General features: G+C 38.2%; 1 protein-coding gene across 2 annotated transcripts in view; it reads left to right on the forward strand.

Annotated features, from left to right (window-relative positions):
- The window catches only part of Magi3 (membrane associated guanylate kinase, WW and PDZ domain containing 3), a 200401-nt gene that overhangs the window by 152057 nt on the left and 20936 nt on the right, over window positions 1-27408 (forward strand). For both annotated transcript variants that reach the window (XM_005076558.4, XM_005076556.4), the window contains exons 8-16: window positions 2704-2798; window positions 5117-5305; window positions 7898-8503; window positions 9988-10019; window positions 12300-12456; window positions 15394-15485; window positions 16520-16712; window positions 18984-19163; window positions 25325-25510. In XM_005076558.4, the coding sequence (XP_005076615.2) occupies window positions 2704-2798; window positions 5117-5305; window positions 7898-8503; window positions 9988-10019; window positions 12300-12456; window positions 15394-15485; window positions 16520-16712; window positions 18984-19163; window positions 25325-25510 (1730 nt within the window). The remainder of the gene's footprint in view (window positions 1-2703; window positions 2799-5116; window positions 5306-7897; window positions 8504-9987; window positions 10020-12299; window positions 12457-15393; window positions 15486-16519; window positions 16713-18983; window positions 19164-25324; window positions 25511-27408) is intronic.

Consider the following 27408-nt stretch of genomic DNA (forward strand, 5'->3'; position numbering starts at 1 on the left):
TCTAATTTTATTATTAATTTTCAATAGTAGTTGTTTTAAATCAATGTCATTTCTTGGTAATTATCCCTAAAATAAGTATCTTTGACCTCCACTATGTTCTTTAATATAAAGGTTGTTACTACATCTCTGTGGTTAGAGAGATGCTTGAAGTGACTCTTTAAAAGCAAGTATGTATCCTAAGGAAGCAACTCAGATCATTTATAGGTATATAACTTGCCATTTCCAATGTTTTTCTTCATTTGAAAAGCTTAACTAGTTTTATTTCTATTGTGTTATTTAATATATTCTGATAATGATGTGATATGCAAAGTACTCATCATCAGTTCTTTTGATATTTTTTCCCTAAGACATTAGTAGTTAAAGGAATAATATTTTTGTTGTTTTTCAAGTCAAAGGCAGATTTGGAGGCCAACTGAAAGGGTTTTTTTTTTTTCCTTTCTCTTGTACTTGTACTTTAGCTATTTAAATTAGACTTGAATCAAATATTATTTGGCAGTGATCCTGCTGAGCATTTCTAAGATAATGATTTTCATTATTACCCATTTCAAATGAATTTGAATACAGGATCAAGAGGTGAAAATCATTCGCCTGTTATAAAATCTTTAGCAGAATGATCTGGTTCCTGTGAAGCAAGGATATAATTCTGAAGCAGCTTTAGCAAGTCCTAAAGTGGCCACTCCAAGATGTCACAGAGGTGTGTGAAACACCTGAGTTAGAAATAACAACAGCACCATGATTGTATTCCATCATCTCAGAACAAGGTTGCTTACAGAAAATAATTTACTAGATTAAGAAGAACAGACTGTGCTCAAGATGTACATTACAGAATGTGGCTTGAGTCCCAGATTAACTGAGTCTAAGTTTCAACTGTAGTAGTCTGCCGTGAGTTTACTGGTGAGATGAAGAGCTGTTACTTGAATGGCTACTCTTTGGCTCTCTCAGTTTGTCAGACCAGATGGCATCATGATTACTTTTGGCAGGAATCTTGCAGTAGTAACACTAACTGCAGTGGCAGTTTTTCAGGGCTTTTTGTTTTATTTTTTTAAAATGAGATTCTGAAATGGATCTTTTAAAAAATTGTTCTAAAATTTAATGGCAGGCCCTGTATAAAAATACTTAATTTTTAAAATGGGGGTAGGGACATGCCACAGCATGCTTAAAAGGTTAGAGGACAGCTCATGGGAGCCCATTCTTTCCTTCCATGATGTCAGTCCTAGGGACCAGTGGCAAGTATTGTTACCAACTGAGCCATCTCAGTAACCAAGAAGTACTTTCATATTGTCCTAGTTGTATTGCATTAAAAATTGTAATACACTTAGTCAACAATCAAAAGATATACCTGTTTTCCTATCTTATATTCTTCATGAATTTGTTGATGTGTTTTCTAAATCTAGATATTAAGCAAAATTATAACACAGATGACATTGCAAGTTACATGTTAGGTATTTAATCATGCTTATCTGGCCACCTTTCTGAACTTTTCTGTTGATCTGTAATAGTCTCCTCTCATACTTATGAAATTCTTTGCTTGGAGGGGTGTCCTTACTCCATGTTTAGACAAATAAATCTGTTCATCTTAATATGTGCTTATAAACAACAAAGTGAACAACCCTTCACCAGCTGCAGCACTCAGGAGAACAGGCCCAATGCCTCACCTGGGCAGCACAGTAGAGTTGACCCTGTAGAAAGGGGTGAGGGTGAGCCAGCCCTGAGGGTGTGAGAGGGGCATAGCTAGTACCGCCTCCCTTGTCCATGAGGAGTGGTGTTGGGAGTGAGGGAAAGATACCCTCCCCCACGTTGTCCCTGCCACCTTACCAACTGACCATCCCCCTTACCTGCTCCAGCACTTGGGAAAGTGGACCTTGCATCTCACCTAGGCAGCACAGCAGAGCTGACCCTGTTAAAGGGGTACAGGTGAACTGGCCCCAAGAACATGAGATGGGAGAATTGGTTCCACCCTTCTTCTGCCATATGGTAGTGTGGGCAGGAGAGAGATACCCCCCTCACCACCTGTGGCAGTTAGGAGAGTAGTCTTTGAGGTCATAAGAGTGGAAGAGCTGTCCCTTCCCTCACCAGCTGCAGCACTCAGGAGAGTTGCCCCTACACCTCCCCTGGGCAACATCGTTGAGCTGGCCCTGATGGTCCAGGGGTGGGAGAGCCAATCCCAAAGGCATGAAAGCAAGAGAACTGGCACCACCCCTGCAAGGGGTGAATTATCCAGGGCAATTCTGGAGAGCTCATCCTGGTGGTGAGAACAGGGAGAGCTGTCAAGCTGACCAACCCTGCAACTACCAAGGTCCAGAAGCAGGTTATTTTTCAAATATCTACTCTGATATTTTTCAAGAGTAGCTTGATTTATTTTAGAGAAACTTAGATTCTTCTGTTGTTAATTGCCTTAAAAAAATAACTAGCTGTCTAGTTACCAGTTCTTGTGATTGCTGAAGGAAGAGAAATTCCACTGTAGTTTTGTAAACTGTTGTTTGGTCTCATTGGTGGGTTTGTGAAGAAGTACTAGCGTAAACTTCAGCACCTTTGACCTCTAGTTATCCTTTGGGCCTCCCACTATCTCTTTCAGCCTTTCTATGCTCCATTTCCTAAAGATACATACTCCTTAACCTTTGTGATGGAATAGTACAATGCAATGTTTAATAAGGAGAAATCTTTCATCTAAACTTGAGCTGCACATTTCTCTATATTTTGTAGTCACCTCAACCAGAAAACTCAGTTTGAAAATCCAGTGGAGGAAGCCAAAAGGAAAAAGCAGATTGGACAGGCTGAAATTCATTCTCCAAAACCAGGTAGAACTTCTTATTTGGTCATTCTAATAAAATGTGAAATATGTATGGTGAGCTAATGAAAGTGAATTTGAACTTTTTATTGCTTAATCTTTGAAACTCAACAGAGAAAGTTTTGCCTCTGTAAAAGATATGGATAATCTTTTTTTAACAAAATCATGTGAACATTATGAGACTTCTGAGATGTTTGTCATGATTAAATAAAAATAGGAAATTGTATGAATTTGAGTTTTAAAGATTAGGTTGTTTATTTTTGAAGTCTGACTCAGTATCAACTATTTAGTTCATTATAGCTTCTGAGTTAACTACAGAAGTCAAATACATAGTTTTAATTTTCAAGGTTCTCCACTATTACTAATCAGTACTAAGTAAATTTACCAGAGTATCTCCCAGTACCATTAGCTATCATAGATCATGTAGAGAGTGGTTATTGCTCATTTAGAGTCACTCAGAAGACATTTTAAGTTAATGAAGTTTCAGTGCACCTAGCCATACTTTTTATTGTTTTAAAGAGCTGCTCAGGAAGCCCTTGGTTGTTATGCTCCCGTCTTTTCCTTTCTTCCATGTGTCATTACAACCAACTTCTCTGCTTATATTGCAGAATACAGTATAACCCACTTCTGTTATCTGAGAGAAAAATAGTTCTTTCTGCTAGCTACTCTTCAAAAACATAGGTTTGCTCCCTGAGATTTGCATGTAGTTTTAGCAAACTTGCAGTTTAACAGATACTTTTTGTGTACTCACCATAAGTCCTTTGCTTCACTAGGTACTCTAAAATGTTTGTGATTAAGTCAATTCTTGCCTCCAAGAATTCATAGTCTGGTAGGTAGTGGTCATAATATGTAGTGAGAAGTGTCATTTAAAAAGGCAGATAAATGTGCTGGCTAAAAGGCTTAAATCTCATCGTGTAACTTTGGTTAAGTTCCCTAAAGTCTTTATGCCCATTTTCTCATCTATGAAGTAATGATAATACCTTCTTCTTGAAGGTTTCTCAAGACATTGAAGCTATCTCAAGAGGAAGGTTCTATTATATTAAATGTGTGTGTAAATAAATACAAAGTGCTTATAAGTATTTGCTGTGTGGTAATCAATACATGATATTCTTTATAAATGATTTAATCATTATAAATGGTATGGAATCACCTTTTATCTGATGAGAATACATTCCAAGACCACTAGTAGATGCCTAAAGTAGTGTGTAGCATTAAACCATATATCAACTTTTTCCTGTATATACATACCTCTGATAAATTTAACCTTTTAGAAATATTTTTTATTTTATGTTTTGCCTACATGTATGTCTGTGTACACAGAGGTCAGAAGAGTATGTGAGGTCTTTCAGAACTGAAGTTACAGACATTGTGAGCCATCATGTGGGTGCTAGGAAACATACCTGGGTCCTTTTCAAGAGCATCAAGTTCTCTTAAATACTCATCCATCCATCCATCCATCCATCCATCCATCCATCCATCTATCTATCTATCTATCTATCTATCTATTTCAAGACAGGGTTTCTCTGTGGCTCTTGTAGACCAGGCTGGTATCGAACTCACGGCAATCCACCTGCCTCTGCCTCCTGAGTGCTGGGATTAAAGGCATTCGCCACCACTGCCCAGCATCTCTCTAACCTCTTAACTTAATGGAAACTCTTTATATTTCTCTTTGATATGTCCAAATTACCAGCATCACTACTCTTGAGCCTTGGGGCTATTTTTTTTAAGTAAAACAATAATTATTTGGATATAGGTAGTGTGAAAGCACAAGTGTTGATCTGAAAACCAAATGGTTACTAAACAACTGTAAGTGGTAGTACATACAGCCTAGACACCTGCATGAAAGAATAATTTGTATACCAGATGAAATGGGCCAAGGTGGCCCAAGATTTCACCACACTTCTCAGAACAGTATGTAATTTCAAATTTATTTCTATTTAATAGTTTTAGAATTCATCCGACTGTAAATAACTGAAACTACGGCAAGCGAAACTGAATAGAGGGAGGCTACTTTAGTAGAGTATGGGTGAGGGAAAAAACTACAGAGAGAAAGTTGTTGTTTTACTTTCTGAAGATGCCAAGAAACCTATAAAGATATTATTCGCAAGTGCGCCCTCTTCCCCCACAACAAGGATTTAGTTTTTTAACTTAAATTCTAACTGTTCTACACCTTCAGAGTTTTCCAAGATTTCCTATTCTTTAAGGGTTTTTTATAGTTGTTGATCTTTTTTACTTAAGTTATACAAATATATTTAAGATTAACTGACTGTAAACAGTTTATTCAATATAATTATGTTGTTTTCAAATCTGATTCTTATTTTGACCCAGATGTGGAAAGATCTCACTTTACTAGGGATCCGTCCCAACTTAAAGGTGTCCTTGTTCGAGCATCACTGAAAAAGAGTACAATGGGATTTGGTTTTACCATTATTGGTGGAGATAGGCCTGATGAATTCCTACAAGTGAAAAATGTTCTAAAAGATGGGCCTGCAGCTCAGGACGGGAAAATTGCACCAGGTAACAAGGCTTTCAGAATTACTGGAAGAGTTGTGGTACACTAATAAAAATTATAGCAGAGGAATGTGTGTGTGTGTAGAGTATAGGCTATGTAATTGAAGCTTGAGATTCCTGTATTAAAATAGTTTATCCCCTAATTAAATAATTATTAGTTTGAAGGCTGGCTGTTCTAGTCATAAGAAACTGATAAACAATATTTTTGTTAATGTTTGGTTTTATATAATTTTTAGATAATACTTTGACTGTATGAAACTTAATATTTGATAGTCATCTCAGAAGACCATTTGATTGTTTGATAATAGAGTACTTTAAAAATTTTTATAGGTATATGGGTGTTTTTCCTGCATGTATGTATGTGTACTGTGTATGTTTGGGCCTGGTGCCCAAAGAGGCCGGAGGAAGGCATTAGATCACCTGAGAGTGAAGTTACAGATGTATGGTTGCTAGGAATCAAATCTTGGTCCTCTGGAAGAGCAGCCAGTGCTCTTAACCACTGAGCCATACTTTTATAGCTCCCTAACATCTGTTTATCATCTGTTTTGAAAAATAGTCCATTGAAATGTTTTTAGTGATAACAAGAAATTCTTAATTTTAACCCACTTTTCCCCTTCCTTGGCCTTACTTGTAGTTAGTAAAATTTAAGTACTTAGCTAAATATTATAGATACAAACATCACTATTTTTATAAAATTAGGTTGTCTTGTATTTAATTTTCCTTGTCTTTAATTGATAATTATTAGATACTTTAATATGGCTGACATAAATTTGTTTCTGAAGACCTTGGAAGAGGTTCAAGACAAATTCCTGAATATTGTGGTGGATCACATACTGCTTTCCATAGTGTTCCACTGGGGTTCCTTATTGCAGAGTTTGCTAGATTTTTCAAATCATCTATTATTTCACATGCTGTTGTAATGTGAACCTACACTTGGATGAGTCAGTTGTTACTGTACTTTCTCGTGACAAATATCAAGGTACTTTTAATTAAGTTATAGAATATCTCATATACATTTCAATGAATTGATAGAAACTTTAAAAAAGAAAGCCTAAAAAATTATATTTATAAATAACTTTCATTTTTAAAATTAGTGAACTCTAAAGATCTTAATGTTAATAGAAAAGTTTCCTTTTTAATTTTCAATTTTAATCTTTTCAATGTTTGTTCATGAAACATATCATATAGCATAGATAGACAGACAGACGGATATCCATGGTTTCATAATCAGTTTCTCATTCACCTAAAACTTTTAGCTAATTTGTATAAAGACTTTAGGAACATTTTAGGAACTCTCACTTGGAGGTAAAAAGTTAAAGCTTTGTTAATCTATTTCTATATCCTCTTAGATTAGAAACAAATTTCTAAAAAGTAACATTTTTTTAAAAAACTATTTTATGCATATGGATGTTTTGCCTGCATCTGTGTCTGTATATGACGTGAGTGCCTGGTCCGTGTGGAACCCAAAAATGGGTGTCAGATCCCCTGAGAGTGGACATACAAATGGTTGTAAGCTGTGGTACTGGGAATCAAACCTGTGTCCTCTGGAAGAGCTGCCAGTGCACTTTAGGGGCTGAGCCGTCTTTCCATCCCCTACAAAATAACATTTTCAACACCATGCATCCTGTTTTTTGGATTCTTGGCACAACAAATTAAAATACCTTTATTTGTCAGTAACCTTTTAAATAATTAAATAAAATGAAAGTAAATAGATGGATGATGAAATTTTGTTTTATATTATTGTAAAAAATTGCCAACTGTTGAAATTCTGTAGAATAATTTCCACAAAGTGAGCATAATATTATAAAAGAGAAAGACAAAATTAAATCTTACAAGAACTAATTCATTTCACCTTTCAGTATCTTAAAACTATACTCATTGGTTATCTTGATTTTGTTGTTGCTGCTGCTTTCTCTGTTTGAAATCAGACTCATAATAAATACAAAACTCTACAGAAAAGATCCATTAGGATGGATTTAAGAGACTTTTATGAATAGCTTGTTTTTACAAGTAGCCACTGGAGTTATTTTCTTTTGTGTGCACTAAACACTGACCACACTGAACTGAGTTTTAAAGAGCCACTTAGTAATGGCTCAAAAAATACACAACAATTGCAATAAAACTTGGAGGGTTTTTACATGATAGATTTGAATTTGAGGTTATAACTCTTTGATGTTAAGATAATTAATAACTTGACATTTAGGAGATGTCTCACTGGTTTTTAAAAAAAGCACTTACTGCTCTTTCAGAGAACCCAAATTGTTCAGTTCCCAGTAGCTTATGGCTACCAGTATTCCCAGCTCCAGGAAACCCTGTCTTCTGCCGGTACCTGTACATACATGACATAATGACATACACAGAGACAAATAGATGAAAATATTAAAAATAAATTTTTAAAATGCAAAAATTTGTATATATATTTTAATAACAAAGTCAGAACAATAAATAGATGTGTTAGAAATCTTTTTCACCATTTATAAACAATTAGGAAGTTTCAGAGTTCAAATTTAGTTTCTGATTTTGTTTTTGCCTTTCCCCCAGCAAAACGATTAACTTATTTGGTGGTTTTAACATTTTAACATGATTATATTTTGTCAGGTGATGTTATTGTAGACATCAATGGCAACTGTGTCCTTGGTCACACCCATGCAGATGTTGTCCAGATGTTTCAGTTGGTACCTGTCAACCAGTATGTCAACCTTACTTTATGCCGTGGTTATCCACTTCCTGATGACAGTGAAGATTCTGTTGTGGACATTGTTGCTGCTACCCCTGTCATCAATGGACAATCATTAACAAAGGGAGAGACATGCATGAATACTCAGGATTTTAAACAAGGAGCAATAGCTTTGGATCAAAATGGAAAACCAGGCCAAATCTTGGCCAGTGACCGTCTCAATGGTCCATCAGATTCAAGTGAACAGAGAGCATCACTGGCATCATCAGGCAGCTCCCAGCCTGAACTAGTGACTATCCCTCTGATTAAAGGCCCCAAAGGCTTTGGGTTTGCAATTGCTGACAGCCCAACTGGACAGAAGGTGAAAATGATATTGGATAGCCAGTGGTGTCAAGGCCTTCAAAAAGGGGATATCATCAAAGAAATTTACCACCAAAATGTACAGAATTTAACACATCTGCAAGTGGTAGAAGTACTAAAGCAGTTCCCAGTAGGTGCAGATGTGCCCTTGCTCATCTTAAGAGGAGGTGAGTAACAGCTCAAGGATGACTCTTCGTTCCAAGCATTTATATTTGATCATTGCCCTCCCTTCCAGGACAGGTGTCTTTTACTCACATATTTCCCTGGCAGTTAGTGTGTACTTTTCTTGTGGCTCTAACTGAGTGTTTCAGCAGCAGCATCTTTTTATTTCTGTTGGTTATTAGTAATTCCTTATGAATATAATTTCTTTCTCACAATAGTCTTTTTAAAATAAAATTTATAATTTTAATGATTAGAAAAAGTCATGGCACTTCCTCTTAATTTCGTTTTTTCAGTTGATAACAATAATAGAAATTTACTTTTTTTAATCAGTGGTGCTTCTTTGTGAACTCTGCACCACACCAGAGATTTGAAATGCTGGCATTTCTATGTATGAGTAAAACAGGGAGGTGTTAACCTGCCCTTCATATAAAGGTCTATGATCTGCCTGTAAATGTTCATTTTTCAAGGTCATTAACTGATATGAACCACTCCTAGACATTATAAATTTAATTCTAAGGATGAACTACAAAGCTGCATTTCAATAGGCTTTCTTAAATCCATACCAACGAATGACTAGTGTTTCGCCTTTCTTCCTTATCTCCCTGACTCCTCTTTTTTATATTTGAGGCACACTTTGCTTCTTTGGAGAGTTTCTCATTTCCTTTACCTATTTTGCTATCTTTTCCAGGTGATACAATACAGTATACTTAGAATCAGGTAAAAAACAATCTTAGTGATGGGACTGGCAAAGAGTTCAGATACCAGCATCAATATAACAATCCTGGCAGCCCTTGCATGCCTGTCACTTCAGCTCAGAAGTAGCTGGAGACTTCCAGCCTACCCAAGAAAATGTGAGCCCTTGGTTCAGGCAGAAGCCCTGCCTCGCTCAGAGGAATAGGTGGAGTGTATATGAGGCATAGGTAGAGGAGGACATCCAGTGCCCTCTTCTGGCCACCATGTATACACATTCCTAACAGTCCTATCTTCCATGTCATAAAGCAAATAATCAAAAAACCTTTGCAAACATACTTTTGGTTTGTTTCAGAGCAGCCAGGTAAGAAGTAGCTAAATATTAAAACCAGATAACAAGCGCACGCACACACACACACACACACACACACACACACACACACACAAATAAATGCAAATATATCTTTAAAAGAAATATCTGTGAATGTTTGAGAGTTAATTCTAACAAATATAACAGAGACCAAGGTTTGATATTTGGTTGTTTGATATCAGTTTGTTGCTACTCTGCTTATTGTTTCTGTGATTTAAGGAACCTTAACTATTAAATGATACTAGCATTTATATCTCAGGAATGTGGCAGTGTTGAAGATAATAGATGTTTAATGCCTGACACATAGCTGATACTGGATAGAGTTTATTATTAGCTTACTGAAAATTGAAGTTTTATTATAGACATTATTATTTATGGTCTAGGAGTGTTTCCTCTGCTTTTAAATTTTGGTTCTTTTTTAAATTTTAGGTCCTCGTTCACCAACTAAAACTGCCAAAATGGTAAGTACTATGGTGACCCTCCACTACTTTCCCTATACCCTGAAAGAGGCTCCTTGTTCCCATCAGGAAGAACAGCTTCTTGCTATAGGAGTGGCTGTGAGAAGTCAAAGAAAGGCATATCGCTCTAGGCTTAGATCAGAAATGCCAAGGAGTTGGTAGAAAAGTCCCATGAGGGCTGTGCTTGGGTTGGTTAAGGCTTGCTGCTGGAGAACACTAGAGGCACAGATTACCAATGGTCCTACTCACAAAGTTGTAAAGTGGGCCACTGAAGAACCTGTGTAAACTTCCTTTTAGTTCTTTCCAGAGGATCCCAAGTAAGAAGTAGGTAATGTTAGGGCAGATGGCAAGCTATTAGTATATCTCCTTGCTGGTGCCCAAGGAGAAGACACAGTAGCTGATCATAATTTCATGGAGACTGTAACTACCCAGATTTAAAAGATCTCACATTTAAGACTAAGCAAAACTTTTCAAATTGTTGCCTTCTGAGCTAAATCTTATATCAAATGATAAGACTTAGATCTGAAACAGTGTCTTCTTTATTACTCCTTTAAATAACTGAGAAAGCTATTTAAAAATCCATATGGAAAAAAATAGGCATTAAATGGTGGTGTTAAGTGCTGTTATTCTGAAAGAAACTGTACCAGACATAACATACATTTGTGGGTACTTACATGGCTATAAAGACAATTATATTTAAAATCTCAGCTTAGTTAATGGTTTGACCAATTTGGAATAGAAAGGTGGTTTCTATGAAAAGTCATAGGTTTCTAAAGGAAAGGCCACATGGTATGAAATATTAATTCCTTCTAACACACCAAGTCTATGAATATGCTGCTGAATGGATCATGGCATGGGAAGAAGGGGGTCATTTAGAATCTGCTTTTTTTAATGGGCTTTCTCTACCATTAGTCTCCATGTGAACAGAAGTTGTTTTTGTCCAATTAGTTAAGATTGCACTGCATTTTTCCACATTTCTCCCCTTCCTCTAGCAGTCATTTTTAGTTCTGTATCTACTTCATAATGGGTTCCCTTGCAACCATGATGATCCTAATGCTGTGTTGATGGTGAAAGGCTCGCTGACCTATATCAATACTGACAGAATCCTAGAGGATGCGGGGGAAAGGAAGATGACTCTGTCACCTTCCTGCCACCTCACTGGATCTAGGTCAGTGAGATGTCCTCTGTGGCACAACACTGGGAAATGATTCACCTTTTTGTACTGCTACCCTTGCATCCTAAGCAGTGTTAATTATTATATACATATGCCTGTGAATCTTCCTCTCAACAAAAATTCAGAATAACAAAGCTGATCTCAAACTCTTTATTTAAACTTGATATTAAAGAAATCACTTTGGAGCCAGTGAGATAGCTCAGTGGTTAAAGGTTCTTGCTCTGCCAGCCTGAGTTAGGTCCCAGAATCTACAGAGAAAGGAGAGAACTGACTCCTGAAAGTTCTCTTCTGACCTCTATCTGCACACCCCCATTCACACTTCATAGCGGTAGTAATAATTGTAATAAGTAAGGAAATAATTTTGCCTGACTACTTTAGGAAAGTTATATTTGTATTTTATTTTCCCTTTTCTTACTGATTTCCCAGCATAGGTGCTTTCGTAGATGAATTGTCATTGTTCAGCAGAGATTTTGCCATACATCTGGAACAGGAGGGGTTTCTCAGGAAAAGTGTTATCTTAAATATCTTCACTGCAAATTAAATTTCGTGAATGAAAGATAGAGCTTTCCTCTTACTTTAGAAGTATTGTTGCTGTCTATTTATTTGTCTTCATCTCCAGGTCAATTTGTGTCTTGGTGGTGAAGGAAAGGGTAAGAATGTGGCAGTGGTGGCGCATGCCTTTAATCCCAGCACTTGGGAGGCAGAGGCAGGCAGATCTCTGTGAGTTCAAAGCCAGCCTGGTCTACAATGTGAGTTTTAGGACAGCTAATGCTACACAGAGAAACCCTGTCTCATGGAAAAACAAAAAGGAATGCTTAAACATAATACTGAATCCCTTTAGTTGAATCATTATATAAGTGATTATACGTTATATAAATTATATAATCATTATATAAATTACTCTGTAAATAATGTAAGTTAAATACATTGTAGCCAGATAGACATGGCTATGTAAGTGAATTTGTGGACATGCAACCGATCTTCTGTGACTTTTGCCCCCCCCCCACTCTTCTTAGTTAACATCTCCAGCTCACAGAACAACTTTAGGAAATAACCAACCATCTTATTTTCAAAATACTAAGTGAGGTCTTTTTTTTTTTTCACTTTAGAAAGCTGATACAAAGGAAAATTCAGGAAGTTTGGAGGCCATAAATGAGCCTATTCCCCAGCCTATGCCTTTTCCGCCCAGCATTATCAGGTCAGGATCCCCAAAATTGGATCCTTCTGAGGTCTACCTGAAATCTAAGACTTTATATGAAGATAAACGTAAGTAATTGGTAATATTTCAGGGGAGCATGTAACAAGATCAATTTGAATTATTTTTAAATTGAAACTCTCACATCCTTCACATATTAACAAACTATTCCTTCCCATTTTAATGTGATTCTGAGCTTTTTTTCTGCGTACATTCAATATTCATTCCTTTTTTTCAAAAATAAGTACAAGCTGTGTACCAAATCGATGTTAGGCAAATTACAATACAGAGGGAAAAAAACAGGTACCTGTACCCAGAAATACTGTTAATCTAAATGGAGCAGAGGATATGTGACCAGATTAAGTACATATAGTGTAAGTGTAGTGGTACGGTGGAAGTGTGCTGGAAATAAAATTAGTACATATAGCCTAGCAGGGACAGTGATAGAAAGATAAACTGGATAAACACAGTGGAAGTGTGCTGGAAATAAAATTAGTACATATAGCCTAGCAGGGACAGTGATAGAAAGATAAACTGGATAAACACGGTGGAAGTGTGCTGGAAATAAAATTAGTATATATAGCCTAGCAGGGACAGTGATAGAAAGATAAACTGGATAAACACAGTAGAAGTGTGCTGTAAATAAAACTAGTACATATAGCCTAGCAGGGACAGTGATAGAAAGATAAACTGGATAAATTGGGATGCCGAGTAGGAAATAATCAATTCTTCAGCATGTATAGAAGGAAACATCAGGTAATGCTTCACATGGGAAGCAAACCTAAGCCTTCAAGGATGAGATGTTATGAAGACAAATGGAAGAGCACGCATATGTTGACATCCTTGGCCTGTGCTCTGCAGTGCAGTGTGGAAAGGAAAGCCAGAGGAAGAGAACAACACTGATTGTAGACAGCAGATGAGGAAGTATGTGTGTATAAAAGAGAACCGCAGATTATGCTGAGCTCTAGGGAAAATAGTGCTGGGTTTGTGTGTTAGAAAGATTTTTCTGGCTAGAGGACAGAGGCTGATCAACTGGTGTGCAATACGAAGAGGAAACCACAGTGGACTTGTTAAAGGAGCCAACTAAGAGGCAAAGAGAAAGTACACATTGAAAAAGTATCACCGGTGGTGGCGCACACCTTTAACCCCAGCATTCAGAAGGCAGAGGCAGGTAAGATCTCTGTGAGTTCGAGGCCAGCCTGATTTACAGAGTGAGTTCCAGGACAGCCAGGGCTATACAGAGAAACCCTGTCTCAAAAAAAAAAAATGAAAATAAAAAAAAAAGAAGTATTCTTTAACACAGGGAAGGAAGGAGTCTAAGATACTTTATTGGAGAGAGAGGTCATTTACAAGGGAAGTGCTCTATCGTCTCCGGCTGCAGCTAGGATTCAAGAGAGAGAGCCAGGTGGCCCTCTCTCTCTATTTATTCCCCTCTCCCTCACATACTTGTAGCCACGCCTGTTGGGGCCTGGATAAAGCTACAGGTAGTCTCTCTTACAGTTACTGGTGATAAATATTCTCTGAAGTAAAATTTCAGGGTTATTTAGGTTTGATTTTTGAAAACTTACTTGTTTTTAAGAAATAGGACTCTATCTGGACTGTAAAAGACAAATACAAATGGAAACAGTACATGTAACTGATTTCATGCTTATATCTAGGTATACACCTTTATCTTAATATTTGTTGACCATATTCAGAAAGGTGAGAATCTGACCAGGTATAAGCATAGCAATGCAGTAATTAATACAGCTATGTGTAGTACCCCTTTCTTCAGCCTGTATATTTATAGTATGATGCATTCTTAGTATGGATAGAAACACTACGTTGTCATTGTGCCCTCATATAAAACATGACTTCTCTCTCCTCTTTAAATTTAGCTTATCAGTACTGTATGTGGGTATATGTGTGGTGTGTATGAGTACATACATGCCACAGATACATGTGAGTGTGGAGTTGGTTTTCTTCTCTCAGTTCTCCCACCTCTTCTCCATGCTCCTCAGCAAGTGGTCCACTAAGCCACCCGCCAGCCAGCTCATCTAATCTCAGTGTTTTATTTGGTGGGGATTTGGTGCTGTGTTGTTGCTGTTGGCAATTGGACCTAGGACCTTGCTTCTCACTCCTTCTGAGCACGTATTCCACCACTTACCCACAGACCTCTACCCCAAAGGTTCCCTGACTCTGGTGGGAAGTATTTATCAAAAGAAGCTGCTTCCAAAGAATTGCCAGGAAATTACCTACCATATTTCACTTACTTTTTATGTTATTTCCCGGCAGTTTCCCTATTTTTTCTTTATAATAAATGCATATTACTTACAACTGAAGCTAATATTTTTCCCAGAGACAAAGTCTTAGACATGAAATAGATTTTCCTGATTTCATATTCTCACTACTGCAACCAGCTCCTTAGGGACAGGATTGTGGAGGTAAGCCTGGCATCTGGGGAGTGAAGCTGGGTTTAAATCTTAGCTCTACCAGTACTGGAAGATATCAGGTGAGTTATTCAGGCCCTCAGTTTACCCACCTAGAAAATGGGATCATTAAGAGGTATTACATGCCTGTTCTCTTTTTCTTAAAAAATACTAGCATTTTGCACATTTAGGCTAAGTAAGTAATTCCCATAAAATGCTTTTCTTAGGCAGAGTTATTCCCTTAAGAATAGAAATAAGGCATTTGGGGCTCTCTTTTCCAAGAATTTAAAGAACCTTGCTCAAATGTTAACTTATTATTTGTACTATCAGTTGGATATGACTGAACTTAATGTTGTAATATTGATTGGACAACATTAGAAGTTAGTGTCAGTGAAATACTGAGAGGTGGTAAGTAACCTAATTGGTCTTGACACAGCTTTAACATTTGAATTTCCTTAAACTCTCACATAAATTTTCACATATCAGCTCTGCAATTATAGTTTTTGAATGCTCTATAGTATTTTTCTATTAAATATTAAGCTTTATTTTACCTTAATCTATTTAGAATAAATTATAGTTATATATTTTTACTTTCCTTAGCACCAAACACCAAAGATCTGGATGTTTTTCTTCGGAAACAAGAATCAGGGTTCGGCTTCAGGGTGCTGGGAGGAGATGGACCTGACCAGTCTGTAAGTTTGAACTTTGGGATATTGATGTTCCTGGTTTTGTTTTGAGTTTGGGTTTTTTGAGAGAGTGTCCCACTGTGTAGCCTGTCTGACCTGGAACTCCCTAGGTAGACCAAGCTGGCTTCAGAATCACAGAGATCAACCTGCAACTGCCTCCTTTTTTTGGGGTTAAAGGTGTGGCCATCACACCCAACTTGCTGTTCTAGTTAATATTCTTAAGTGGAGACTTGGTAGAATTTAAATTGTAGTAGTTACTTTTGTTGCTGTGATAAAGTACCATGATCAAGGCAACTGACAAGGGAGAATTTATTTGGCATATGATTCCAAAGGAGAGTCTATAATGGCAGGAAGGCATGGACCAGGTGGCCAGAGCGGGAAGCTGATCAATCACATTTCCATCTACATGCAGGAAGTAAAGCATGAACTGGAAATGGGGCATGTGTAGAAATTCTCAGAACCTGATCACAGTGATACACTTCCTCTTGCAAAGCTCCAAAGGTTCCATAACTTTCATAAAAAGTGCCATTGCTGAGGGCTCCAACTGCTGGAGAGCAAAATGAACTGGGTTTTCCTACAAGATGCTGATGACCCTCATCCTGCTCCCTCTGACATTTTAGGAACAAGAACTACTTCTTGGCTATATACCCTAAACTTGTATTCTTGGTCATAGTACTCTGGGAGAATCATTAGAATAATCCTGATTGCTGTCAACAATTGTAGAACATCTTTCTCTTTGGTATTATTATTATTATTATTATTATTATTATTATTATTATTATTTAGCATTTTGTTACATTGTAATGGTGGAGAACTTGGAAGTGCTTTTTAAGTTCTTAAGCAGCTTTATATTTTCTTCCTTGTGCTCAACCCTGAAGATCTAGAATTAAATAATAACAGTGTGGGTATTTGAAGTATCACTTTGGAGAATATATGCTTTCTAAAATACCACTTTTCTGAAATAATGACTTTTCATAGATGAACTTGTCAGCTGATCTTAGAGAACTGCATAGACCAACCTATGCTTTGCTATTTTACAGATATATATCGGGGCCATTATTCCCCTGGGAGCAGCTGAAAAGGATGGTCGACTTCGTGCTGCTGATGAATTGATGTGTATTGATGGGATTCCTGTTAAAGGAAAATCACACAAGCAAGTCTTGGACTTAATGACCACTGCTGCTCGAAATGGCCATGTGTTACTAACTGTCAGGAGAAAGATCTTCTATGGAGGTGTGTAAAATTCTTTCAGCACTAGAAAGTTAAGGATCCACTTGCTCTGGTTTTTTAGGGTATTTTACAATATTATGTAGTGTGAATGCTGACCCATTTGGAATAATTCAGCAGAGAGCTTTGAAGTGTAAGGATCCAGAAATATTTTTCCAAAGTAAATATAAATTTCAGGTTGCTACATTAACCCTAACCCTAACCCTGATGACTAAGGATGTTGAGCATTTCCTTAAGTGTCTTTCTGCCACTTGAGATTGTTCTGTTGAGAATTCTCTATTTAGATCTGTACCCCATTTTTTGATTGGATTATTTGGTAGTTTGATTTCTAGTTTCATGAGTTCTTTGTATATTTTGGAGATCAGCCCTCTGTCAGATGTGGAATCTTTTCCCATTCTGTGGGGCACCATTTAGTCTTGTTGACTGTGTTCTTTGCTTTACAATCGAGAAGCTTCTCAGTTTCAGGTGCTCCCATTTATTAATTGTTGCTCTCAGTGTCTGTGCTACTGGTGTTCTATTTAGGAAGTATCTCCTGTGCCTATGTGTTCAAATGTATTTCTCACTTTCTCTTCTATGAGGTTCAGTGAGGATGGACTTATAGTGAGGTCTTTGATCCATTTGGGCTTGAGTTTTGTGCATGTAGATAGATATGGATCTATTTGCATTCTTCTACATGTTGAAAGCCAGTTATACCAGCACCATTTGTTGAATGTATTTTCTTTTTTCCATTTTATGCTTTTAGCTTCTTTGACAAAAATTAGATGTTCATAGGTGCGTGGGTTGATATCGGGGTCTTTGATTTGATTCCGTTGGTCCACCTGTCTTTTTATGCCAATACCAAACTGTTTTCATTACTATAGCTTGAAGTCCGGGATGGTGATGCCCCCTTCATACAGATTTTCATGCAATGTTGCTTCACTTTGGTTGTGCTGGTGTCAGAGCACACCTGTATTTAGTGAAAACCTAAGAAGTATCCCAGGGAAAACCATGGAGTTTTATAGCAATTTGGTGTTGTTAGAGATTGGCTAACGTGTTCCAATGGAAAAAGAACCCACCTCTGCTTTCTCAGTAATGACTGGATGTTGGTATATTATGTTGAGATTCTAAAACATGCTCTTTTAAAAATGTGTTGTGTGCTCATGTCTGTAGGGGAAGGGGAGGCATGTGCAGAGAGGACAGCTTTGGTGGTCATTCCTAAAGGATTATTTGTTTTAGTTTCTTTGAGACAAGCTATGTCATTGGCCTGGAACTTTCTATATATAAACTAGGTAGGCAAGCCCCAAGGATCTGCCTGTCTCTGCCTCTCCAGTATGGCCCAGGCACTTTACTAACTAGCTGTGTTCTCAAAAGCAAAAACATTCTTAACATCAAACAAATTTAGAGCTTAAAGAGGCTTTATAACTATGTCTTAAACAAATGTAGTACATTGGGATATTAGTAATGACTGACCAAATTAGCACACAAATAAACCTTTCCGTCTGTTTTTTTTTTTTTCCAAAATCAATTAAAGCTCCCATTTCACTCTCTAGTCCTTGTTTGTCCCCGAAGAGCAGCAAAAAGACAAAGGCTAACTACCCTTGCTGGGATTCCATATCACTTTATACCCAGGAGGGTCTGCCATTCACAGGCACAGCTTGTTATCTACAGGATACTGTGATGAACTTCACTGAGCTCCTCAATCAGAAACTTCAGTTATAAAACACCTGTATAAGAAACATCCTGTGCAGATAGCAGATGGTTTGGGGCATCATTCACCTCCAGAGACATCTGTGAACATTAATTACCAAGCATTTAAAATTACAGTTAATTTTAAAAGGAAGCTTACTGTGTCTCTTCTATCATCTACTTTTGTTAAAACTTTATAATCTTCACAAAACTAAAGCAATTCCATTAATTCAGGGTTTTTAAAACTTTTTTGTTTTACTTATTTATTATATGCATGGTGATACCCACTGAATTAACTGGCTGCCTCACCAATTCTTATTAACTATCTAATCTCACGGAAAATTTAAGGAAGTTTCTCAAAAGTGAAATACATTAGATCATATGTATTTTATCTGTTGTATATTTTAAGTAATTAGGAAGTCAGATACATCCCTACTGCCTACACTTGTACTTTGATTATGCCCAAGATTTCCAGAGAGGAGGCGTAACATGCTACATTTCTATTCATTATGTTATTAGAAATTAAATTTTCTTTTATTAACTCAGCAGTAAAACACTCACCTAGCACAAAGTATTTTCCATAAATATTAAAACTGCTGATGTTTATTACAGAGAAACAACCTGAGGATGACAGCCCTCAAGCCTTCACACAGAATGGATCCCCCCGACTGAATCGGGCAGAGCTCCCAGCAAGGCCTGCCCAGGAGGCCTATGATGTTATCTTACAGAGAAAGGAAAATGAAGGGTTTGGTTTTGTCATCCTCACCTCTAAAAGCAAGCCACCTCCAGGAGGTAAGGGCTACTGTATCCTGTTGTCTCTCCCTGAATGTCCACTTTCCCTGAATTTATGAAATGAATTAAGACCTGTGTGCAAATTTTCTTAGAGATGTATCTTTTTAATGTAGTGAATCCTTAATGTGTGTGTGTGAGAGAGAGAGAGAATCAATCCTTAATTTCAAAATTAGTTCATCTAAACCAAACCTTCCAACTTTCAGATTTTTCAGGCATCTCAAATGCCATAAAATAAGTCTCGGTTTTCACCAAGGTTATACTGAGGAAATATGGGAATTGCCAGGGACCTGTTGCCAGGGACTTAATTTTATGGTTTTAGAGAAAGATACAACTTACATTTTTAAAATAATTTTTAAGTTTAGCACACAGATTTTCCAAATTAGAAATGGTAAAAGTAGAAATGAATTAACTTCTGGGAATAGTTGAGAAAAAATAAAGCTGAGAAATAGAAACTCTTGACCCAATTATGCCTTACTTATTTTATGTTGCTTAATCACAATTGTATTCCAACTAGAAAGCATTCTTGTTGAATGAAAAGAGGCATCCCTACCTTTCATATATATTTCATTGAGAGGTAAAATTTTGTTAGAACATTTAAAAATGAATAACCTGAACAAGTGTTGAAGGAAGGAAGGAAGGAAGGAAGGAAACCTAGTAAGCATAAGACTGGTATGGTTCAGCACATTAAATGTTTGCCTTGTCTTTATGTTTCTAAAACAAGAATCCTATGATTATGAAATTCAATTGAAAATTAGATGAGTACCAGCACAGTGATATTTGTGTTATCTTTATCTAATAATTATTTTTTCTAAGTCAGATCAATAAAAATATGACTACATAAGAATATTCTATCCTTTGCTAGTGAATTTGATTATATCTTGGGTGGGAGATCCTATTAAACTAAGTGGTGACTAAGACCTTAGTTTAAAAAAAAGTAAAAGAAAACATTTTCAGGAAACTAATTTGCAAATATTTTGCTACAATTAATACATACATGTAAAGGGAAAAGCTACTGTGATGGGATGAGTTATTACTGTAGTGTCAGGTCACTGCTCGCTGATACTAGTTCCATTTTCCAAAAGCAGTTGCTATGGTAACACTTGGAACTAGAACTTTCACTGATGCTGTGAAGATGATTATGTGGCCTGTGTTAGAAATACGAAAGAGGAGATGATTTTAATGTTGTATTATTGGAAATCAGACTGTTAAAAACAAACCATGAAAAATAATCATATTGGTCATTTTATATAATCCCAGATATTCAGGCTAATAAAAATAGGAAAAGATTTTTATACTATGTGATAAGCCCAGACCATTTTATATTAAAGATGCTCTCTTCCTATCCCTGCAAAAAAATAATGAGAATTTAGTGTTCACTGTAAAACAAAGCAATATAGGTGGATTCAGTAAGAAGTTGCATTTGACCTCTGGATAAGATGGTATTATTAACTTCTTAGGCATCATAATCAGACAAACTTGGATTCAAGCCTATTTGTTTGGGGCAGGTTACTTATCTTACAAGAGCTATTGTTTCCTCTGTAAACTGAGGATGGTGCTGACATACTTGTATCATTTATCATTGTGTTTGAGGGTTGCATGTTGCCTGGCGATAGTGTTCCAAGACTTTGATCCCAACACTCCAAGGAGGTGGATCTCTAAGTAAGATAAGGGTCAGCCTTATCTACAGAGCAAGTTTCAGGACAGCCATAGCTACACAGAGAAACCCTGTCTTGAAAAGCAACAACAAAAAAGCATGTAAATTCCATGTAGAGCGCATGGTTGCTACTGTGGCTTATTGTGGTTTGTATTGCTATTGTTATTATCATCTTACCTAAAACATTGATTGCTACATGCTCTGGCCTGTTGTTTGAAGGGAGGGGAAGTTGTTTGGGTTTTTGAGACAGTACCTTTTAATGTTGTCTAGGCTATTTCTGAACTTGTGGGCATAAGTGATCCTTCTAGCTCAGCCTTCAAGTCCCTGGGACTTTGCAGTATACACAAGTACCCAAAGACCTTCTCTATTAGAGAACCTTAAAATTTTTTATCAATACTTAATAATAAGATGTGAAAACACAATTCAAATGTATGATAAAGGCAAAACTAACATGTGGCAGGAAGTGAGTATTTGCAGCTCATTAATTATCAGTGTGAACATAAATTAGGCCCAGTTGGTTGGTATGTTTTTCATAAGGACTCAAGACTTTTAGTCAAGATACAAAATCAGAATTGATAATTTCACTTAACTGCTAGATAATAATCTCACAAATGCTGGGTCTTGGAGTGTTCCTCCTAGAATACCATTTGTCTCATTCAGAGAGAAAAATCCTGGGTTAGTGTAAATGGAGAGCTGTTACTCACAGAGGAAGAGCAGCAATGCAGTCAGTAACAGAGGTGTGCTTTATTTTTGTTCCATGTTTAATTTTTTTATTTAAGTTAGAAACAAGCTTGCTTCACATGTCAATACCAGCTCCCTCTCCCTCCCCTCCTCCCCCACACCCCTACCAGCACCCCCAAACCCTCTCAGCCCCACTCCTTTCCCCAGGGAGGGTGAGGCCCTCCATGGGGGATCTCCAGAGTCTGTCATTTCGTTCAGGGCAGGGCCTAGGCCCTCCCCACAAGAGTCCAGACTGAGAGAACATCCCTCATTATGGGATGGGTACCCAAAGTCCATTTGTATGCCAGGAATAAACACTGATCTACTACCTAAGGCCCGATAGATTGCCTAGGCCTCTTCATTGATACCCACATTCAGGGGGTCTGGATCAGTCCCATGCTGGCCTTTCAGAGAGGGAGGAGTGATAAGCAAAGAATTTAAGACCAGCTGGTGAGGGTTGAGAGATAGCTCAGAGGTTAAGAGCACTGACTGCTCTTCCAGAGATCCTGAGTTCAATTCCTAGCAACCACATGGTGACTCACAACCATCTGCAATTCAATCTGGTGTCCTCTTCTGGCAGAACACTGTATGTGTAATAAATAAATTAAAAAAAAAAAGACCAGCTGGTGAAACCCACAGAGATGGCTGACCTGAACAAGGGGGAGCTCTTGGACCCCAAACTGATTGTTGAGAGGTGTGTTTTATAAGGGAGTATGTACTGTGGAAAGGCAGAAAACCTATCTGTACTCGTTCCTTTTTATGGACCTATCTCAGAACCCTGTTCAACATAGATCACTTTTTTCTTCTAGGTAAATGTGTCTTTTAGTGGCACATGTCTCAAAAAGGAATTCCTAGTAACATCTCTGGTGTCCGTTTTGAAAAAATAGAATTCCCTACTGTTGACTTCATCTGAGATCAGGAGGTCCTGGTCAGCACCCTCACAGTGAGCCTCAGTGCTGATTGAATGTAGTCTTAGCAAAGGCCCTGTTGTAGCTGCAGGAAAAACGCTCCTTTTGCATTGCCAGTGCTTGACAGTTGTTACTGTCACTCTTGTCGTTGCTTTTCAGTTCTGCTTACAAAGGGTTTATTTGAGAAAAGGACATTTCCAGTTGTGGTAATTTCTTTTACTGAAGATAAATGTTTAAGAGTACTAACCTGACCTAAACAGCTGGATGTACTAGACTGTGAGACAGATTGAGACCAGAGATGAATGTAGAAAGATATGGAAAAGGAGGCTTTATGGCAGATGTCCATAGACTATATACCAATAAAAATAAGGCAAGACTTGCAGTTGTGTGCACGCTGAGCATGACAAACTTCCCAGTCCATCAGAATATTCCTTTTAGGTGTGACCTTTTAGGTGGCCTGTTGGCTCTAGTTGCTTTGGTGGCTCCACTTGAAGAGCCCAGACATTAAGAATCTGGCCACTTCCACCTACATCACCTAGACAAGCTCCGTGGGAAGTTGTACACCACCATTCTGCGGTACCTTGCTGTTGCTCTGCTCACACTGTAAGAAAGGGAAGCAGAGATTAATTCTGTTTGATGCTTTCGCAAATTTGAACAAACCTTCCAGTGTGCCAAGGAGCTGAATGATTTCTTCTCAGGAGTTTTATAATGAACACTATGTATGAATAAATCTTTTCTAAGAAGTAGAGCTAAGGTATTGATTTAGGAGATCACAACAGGGCCACCATGAGATATGCCACGTTCCTATGTGCTGCCTGTCATACTGTTAGTGAACTAGCTCAGAATACCTGGTGGAGAATATGGTCCTTACTACACTGACATTTTTTTCTAATTATTCTATCTGTAAGGAAAACGGACTCCTAAGTACTTGATTTCATTCAGTGCTAAAAGGCACTTGTTTCCAACATTAATTGTTCCCATTTAAAAATAAAATCTACTATTGCATAATTCTAGCAGAGGCAAGGACATAAATCATGACCAAGAATAACTTTCCCAGTCAAAATGAAAGTCTGTTGAATATCTACAGGACACTCGCAGCTATGACTTAGAAATACTGGTAAGGAGTGTTTTACACAAGAAATTAAACCTAATTCACAGTGCCATCTAAAAATACTATCACTATTCATATCAGTCTGTAGTCACAAAGAGCCCAAGTGCCTGGTAACTTTTTTGACCTAGGCTAGGAAACTCTCAGAGAATGAAGAATTGTTTCCTAGTACAAATGCCATTGCATATTGAATGATACCTTTTTTGACAAGATGTCCTGAATGCCTGGGGACTTGTCATAAGCTGTGACAACATATTACTCCACCCCCTGTCCATCTGGAAGGCAACCTTATACATTAAGCCAGAACTGCAATAGAGCTGTACTCCTTGTCTGTCTGTGTGGTAGTCAGAGCTTTGTGCAATGAGGAGAGCCTCTAGTCTCATAACATTTGAATTTTAAAATGATCTCAAGACACTAATTTGTATGCCAATATTGTATTGTGTTGTATGCATGTGTATGTGGAAGCTAGAGGCCAACTTGTGGTGTCATCCTCAGGAACACAGTTCACTTCTTTTCAGACAGGGTCTCTCATTGTCCTGGAGATCACCAAGTAGACTAGGTTGGCTGACCAGCTAGCCCTAGGGATTCTTCCTGAGGATTGGGATTATAATCATGTACCCCTATACCCACTTTTATATAGAGTCTGAGAACTGAACTGCAATCCTCATGCTTGCAAGGCAAGTGTTCTACTAACTGAGACTTCTTCCCAGGATTCATTTTAGAGATAAGTCATTTATTTCATTGTACCTGGTTTTCTATCCAGTTACCAAGTCCTATGCATAAAATTTGACTTGCATTTGTGAAAAGATTTCTCTTGGTAGTCACTGCCCTTCCAGCAAAGCCAGAGGATCTTATTTCTAAGATAGCTTTTTAAAAAATTGATATAGTCCTGATAGCCAATAGTGGCCCTTAGCTAGGAAGATGAGGATCCTCATATAAAAAAGAGGAAAAATACCTGGGATCAGGTGTAGATGGGGACAGCTGAGTAACAGGAAGAGCGCATACTGGAGTGAGAGCTACAGACTAAGTCTGATAAGATACAGCCCTCCCAAAAGAACACCAGGAGTAAAAGGCAGCAGGAGTTTGATGTCCTGGGGCAAGCTGGAAGAAAGAGGCTTTAAAAATGAGTCCTGTGTGATAATTGGCCTTGTGTTTATTAAGAAAGGTAAAAGAGGCCTGTAAAAATGGCTCAGAGGTTAAGAGCACTTTTTGCTCATAGAGGATCCTGGTTCCATTCCAAGCACCTACATGGCACCACTCAGTCATCTGTAATTCTAGTTCCAGGGGTTCTGACACCCTTTCTGAACTCCAATGGGGACCAGGAGTTCTCTCTCTCTCTCTCTCTCCTCTCTCTCTCTCTCTCTCTCTCTCTCTCTCTCTCTCTCTCTCTCTCTCTCTCTCTCTCTCTCTCTCTCTCTCTCTCTCTCTCTCCTCTCTCTCCTCTCTCTCCTCTCTCTCCTCTCTCTCTCTCCTCCCCCTCCGGCTTCCCCTCTCCCTCCCTCCCTCCCTCCCTCCCTCCCCCTCTTTTCTCTCTCCCCCTTTCTCTTCTCTCTTTCCAGAGCAGTCATTGTCCTAATAAAGCTTTCTAGGTTAATAAAGTCAGTTGCTTTCAAAAACAACAGCAACCAAAACAACAACAAAAGACCTGGAAAAAGGTTTCTAGTAAATGGGTGTGGTCGGTGGGGGGTGATTTGTACAGGATAATGATGATGGTAAGTCCTTCACTAGCAAGTATCTTAAATAACTGGAAAACCTGGGGTTCTTTCCACAGTTATTCCTCATAAAATTGGCCGAGTCATAGAGGGAAGTCCAGCTGATCGTTGTGGGAAACTTAAAGTTGGAGATCACATCTCTGCGGTGAATGGGCAGTCCATCGTTGACCTATCTCATGATAATATTGTTCAGCTGATCAAAGATGCTGGAGTCACTGTCACACTGACAGTCATTGCTGAAGAAGGTGAGGAAGTGGCCACCCTGCCTTCCCCAAGCTGGTGTCTCAGTTACTGTTCTATTGCTGTGAACAGACACCATGACCAAGGCAACTTACAAAAGGAAGCATTTAATTGAGGGCTTGCTTATGAACATGTTAAAGGAAAACACAGTGGCAGGCATGGCAGTAGAGCAGTAAGCTGAGGGCTTACACCTGATGCATGCATTGCAGGCAAGGAGTGAGCCTGGTATGGGGTTTTGAAAGCTCAAATAAGGCCACACCTACTCCAGCAAACCTACTCCTTCCAATTCTGCCCAGATAGTTCCATTAACCGGGGAGCAACTATTCAAGCATATGAGCCTGTGGGGCCATCCTCATTCAAGCCACCACACAGTACAAGCACAGAGTGTGAGAGCTGTCTATATGCCCTACAGTCTCATCCTTTGCCTTTTTCATTTCATATCTTACAAGACAGTTTGTTATAAAGTTGTTAACTACTCAAGAAAAGTAATTTAGTTGGTGAGTGGTAGCCAAGATTTATGTGCTGAAGAAGCAAACATCCAGAAGTGAAAATTGATAATACCTTTCAGATCTTTTCTTAAATCGATGTCTTAAGTCTTGACTTGGGTGAGAAGATCCTTTGAAGTGTTCAGAGGGAGTTGTTGATGTCTGGCCCATGCCATGGTGTGCCCTCCTTGGAAGCAGAGCTGTGTTCTGGGCAGCTGCTGTATAAAAAGCCTGATGGATTGTATGGGAGTGGTTCCTACATAGGACGCAGAACACATACTGGTGGTCTGGAATAAAATCTGGCCTTGCTCTAAAGCTGCCTTTCAGTCGTTATGAATATAATTCATTGGGGATCATTTTGAACCAGTCTGTGTTTTTTGTTTATGAATTACTAAGTAACCACTATATAATGGTCATCTCACTTGTCCTGATTTTGTAGTGATAATGAGGAGAAGAAACAAGCAGAGTTATGAAGGTCCATCTTTTGTATAAAATTTCCTCAGGCCTTGGGAATGTGGCCCAATGGGGAACACTTGCCTAATATGCACAAGACCCTGAGTTGGATCCCCAATACTGCCAAGAGAAGAGTTATATCAACTAGGGGTTCCCATACTTTTGTTTATTTATGATCCAGTTTTCCCCTGTGATCCTAAGGTCAATTTCCAGGTATTTTGTAACCCACCCCCACAGCATCTTGCTGTGTTGTCAAGTCTGGTCTCCGACTCCTGGTCTCTAGTGACCCTCTGACTCAGTTTCCTAGAACTAGAACATTACTCATGCCACCACTCCCAGGTGCATTTCTCATCATTGCCTTTCTTGGTTTTTGTTTGTTTGTTTGTTTGTTTTGGTTTTTTGTTGGTTTTGGTTTTGGTTTTTCGAGACAGGGTTTCCCTGTATTGTTTTGGAGGCTGTCCTGGAACTTGTTCTGTAGACCAGGCTGGCCTCGAACTCACAGAGATCCGTCTGCCTCTGCCTCCCAAGTGCTGGGATTAAAGGCGTGCGCCACCAACGCCTGGCGATGATTGCCTTTCTTTTTTGTTCCTACTGGACTACTCTCATGTTTTTACCTTTGAGGTATTATATAAATCTTTCTTTCCTAGGTATTGTGGTGGTATTTATTCATGAATCTTCTTTCCTTAACATTTGTAACTCAAATTGTAAAGCAAAAGTCAGTACCACCAGAATGGCATTGCAGAGTTGTGTGTGCATGTCTTTCTTCACACCTGGCATGCCAGAGGTACTAAGTGCCAGGGAATGCAAATACAAGACGAGCAGACTACCGGAAATAACCAGTCAGTTTTTCCAGTCTGTCTCATACTGGTGCTTTTATAAAATACAGCACAAGTCAAAACACAAATATTCTATCAAATGGTGAGGTTTTTTTTTTTTTGACTACTTACTCTTACTGTCTTAAATGT

This window comes from Mesocricetus auratus, unplaced genomic scaffold (assembly GCF_017639785.1).
Source record: "Mesocricetus auratus isolate SY011 unplaced genomic scaffold, BCM_Maur_2.0 Super-Scaffold_100009, whole genome shotgun sequence".
In the NCBI taxonomy this organism is placed as follows: domain Eukaryota; kingdom Metazoa; phylum Chordata; class Mammalia; order Rodentia; family Cricetidae; genus Mesocricetus; species Mesocricetus auratus.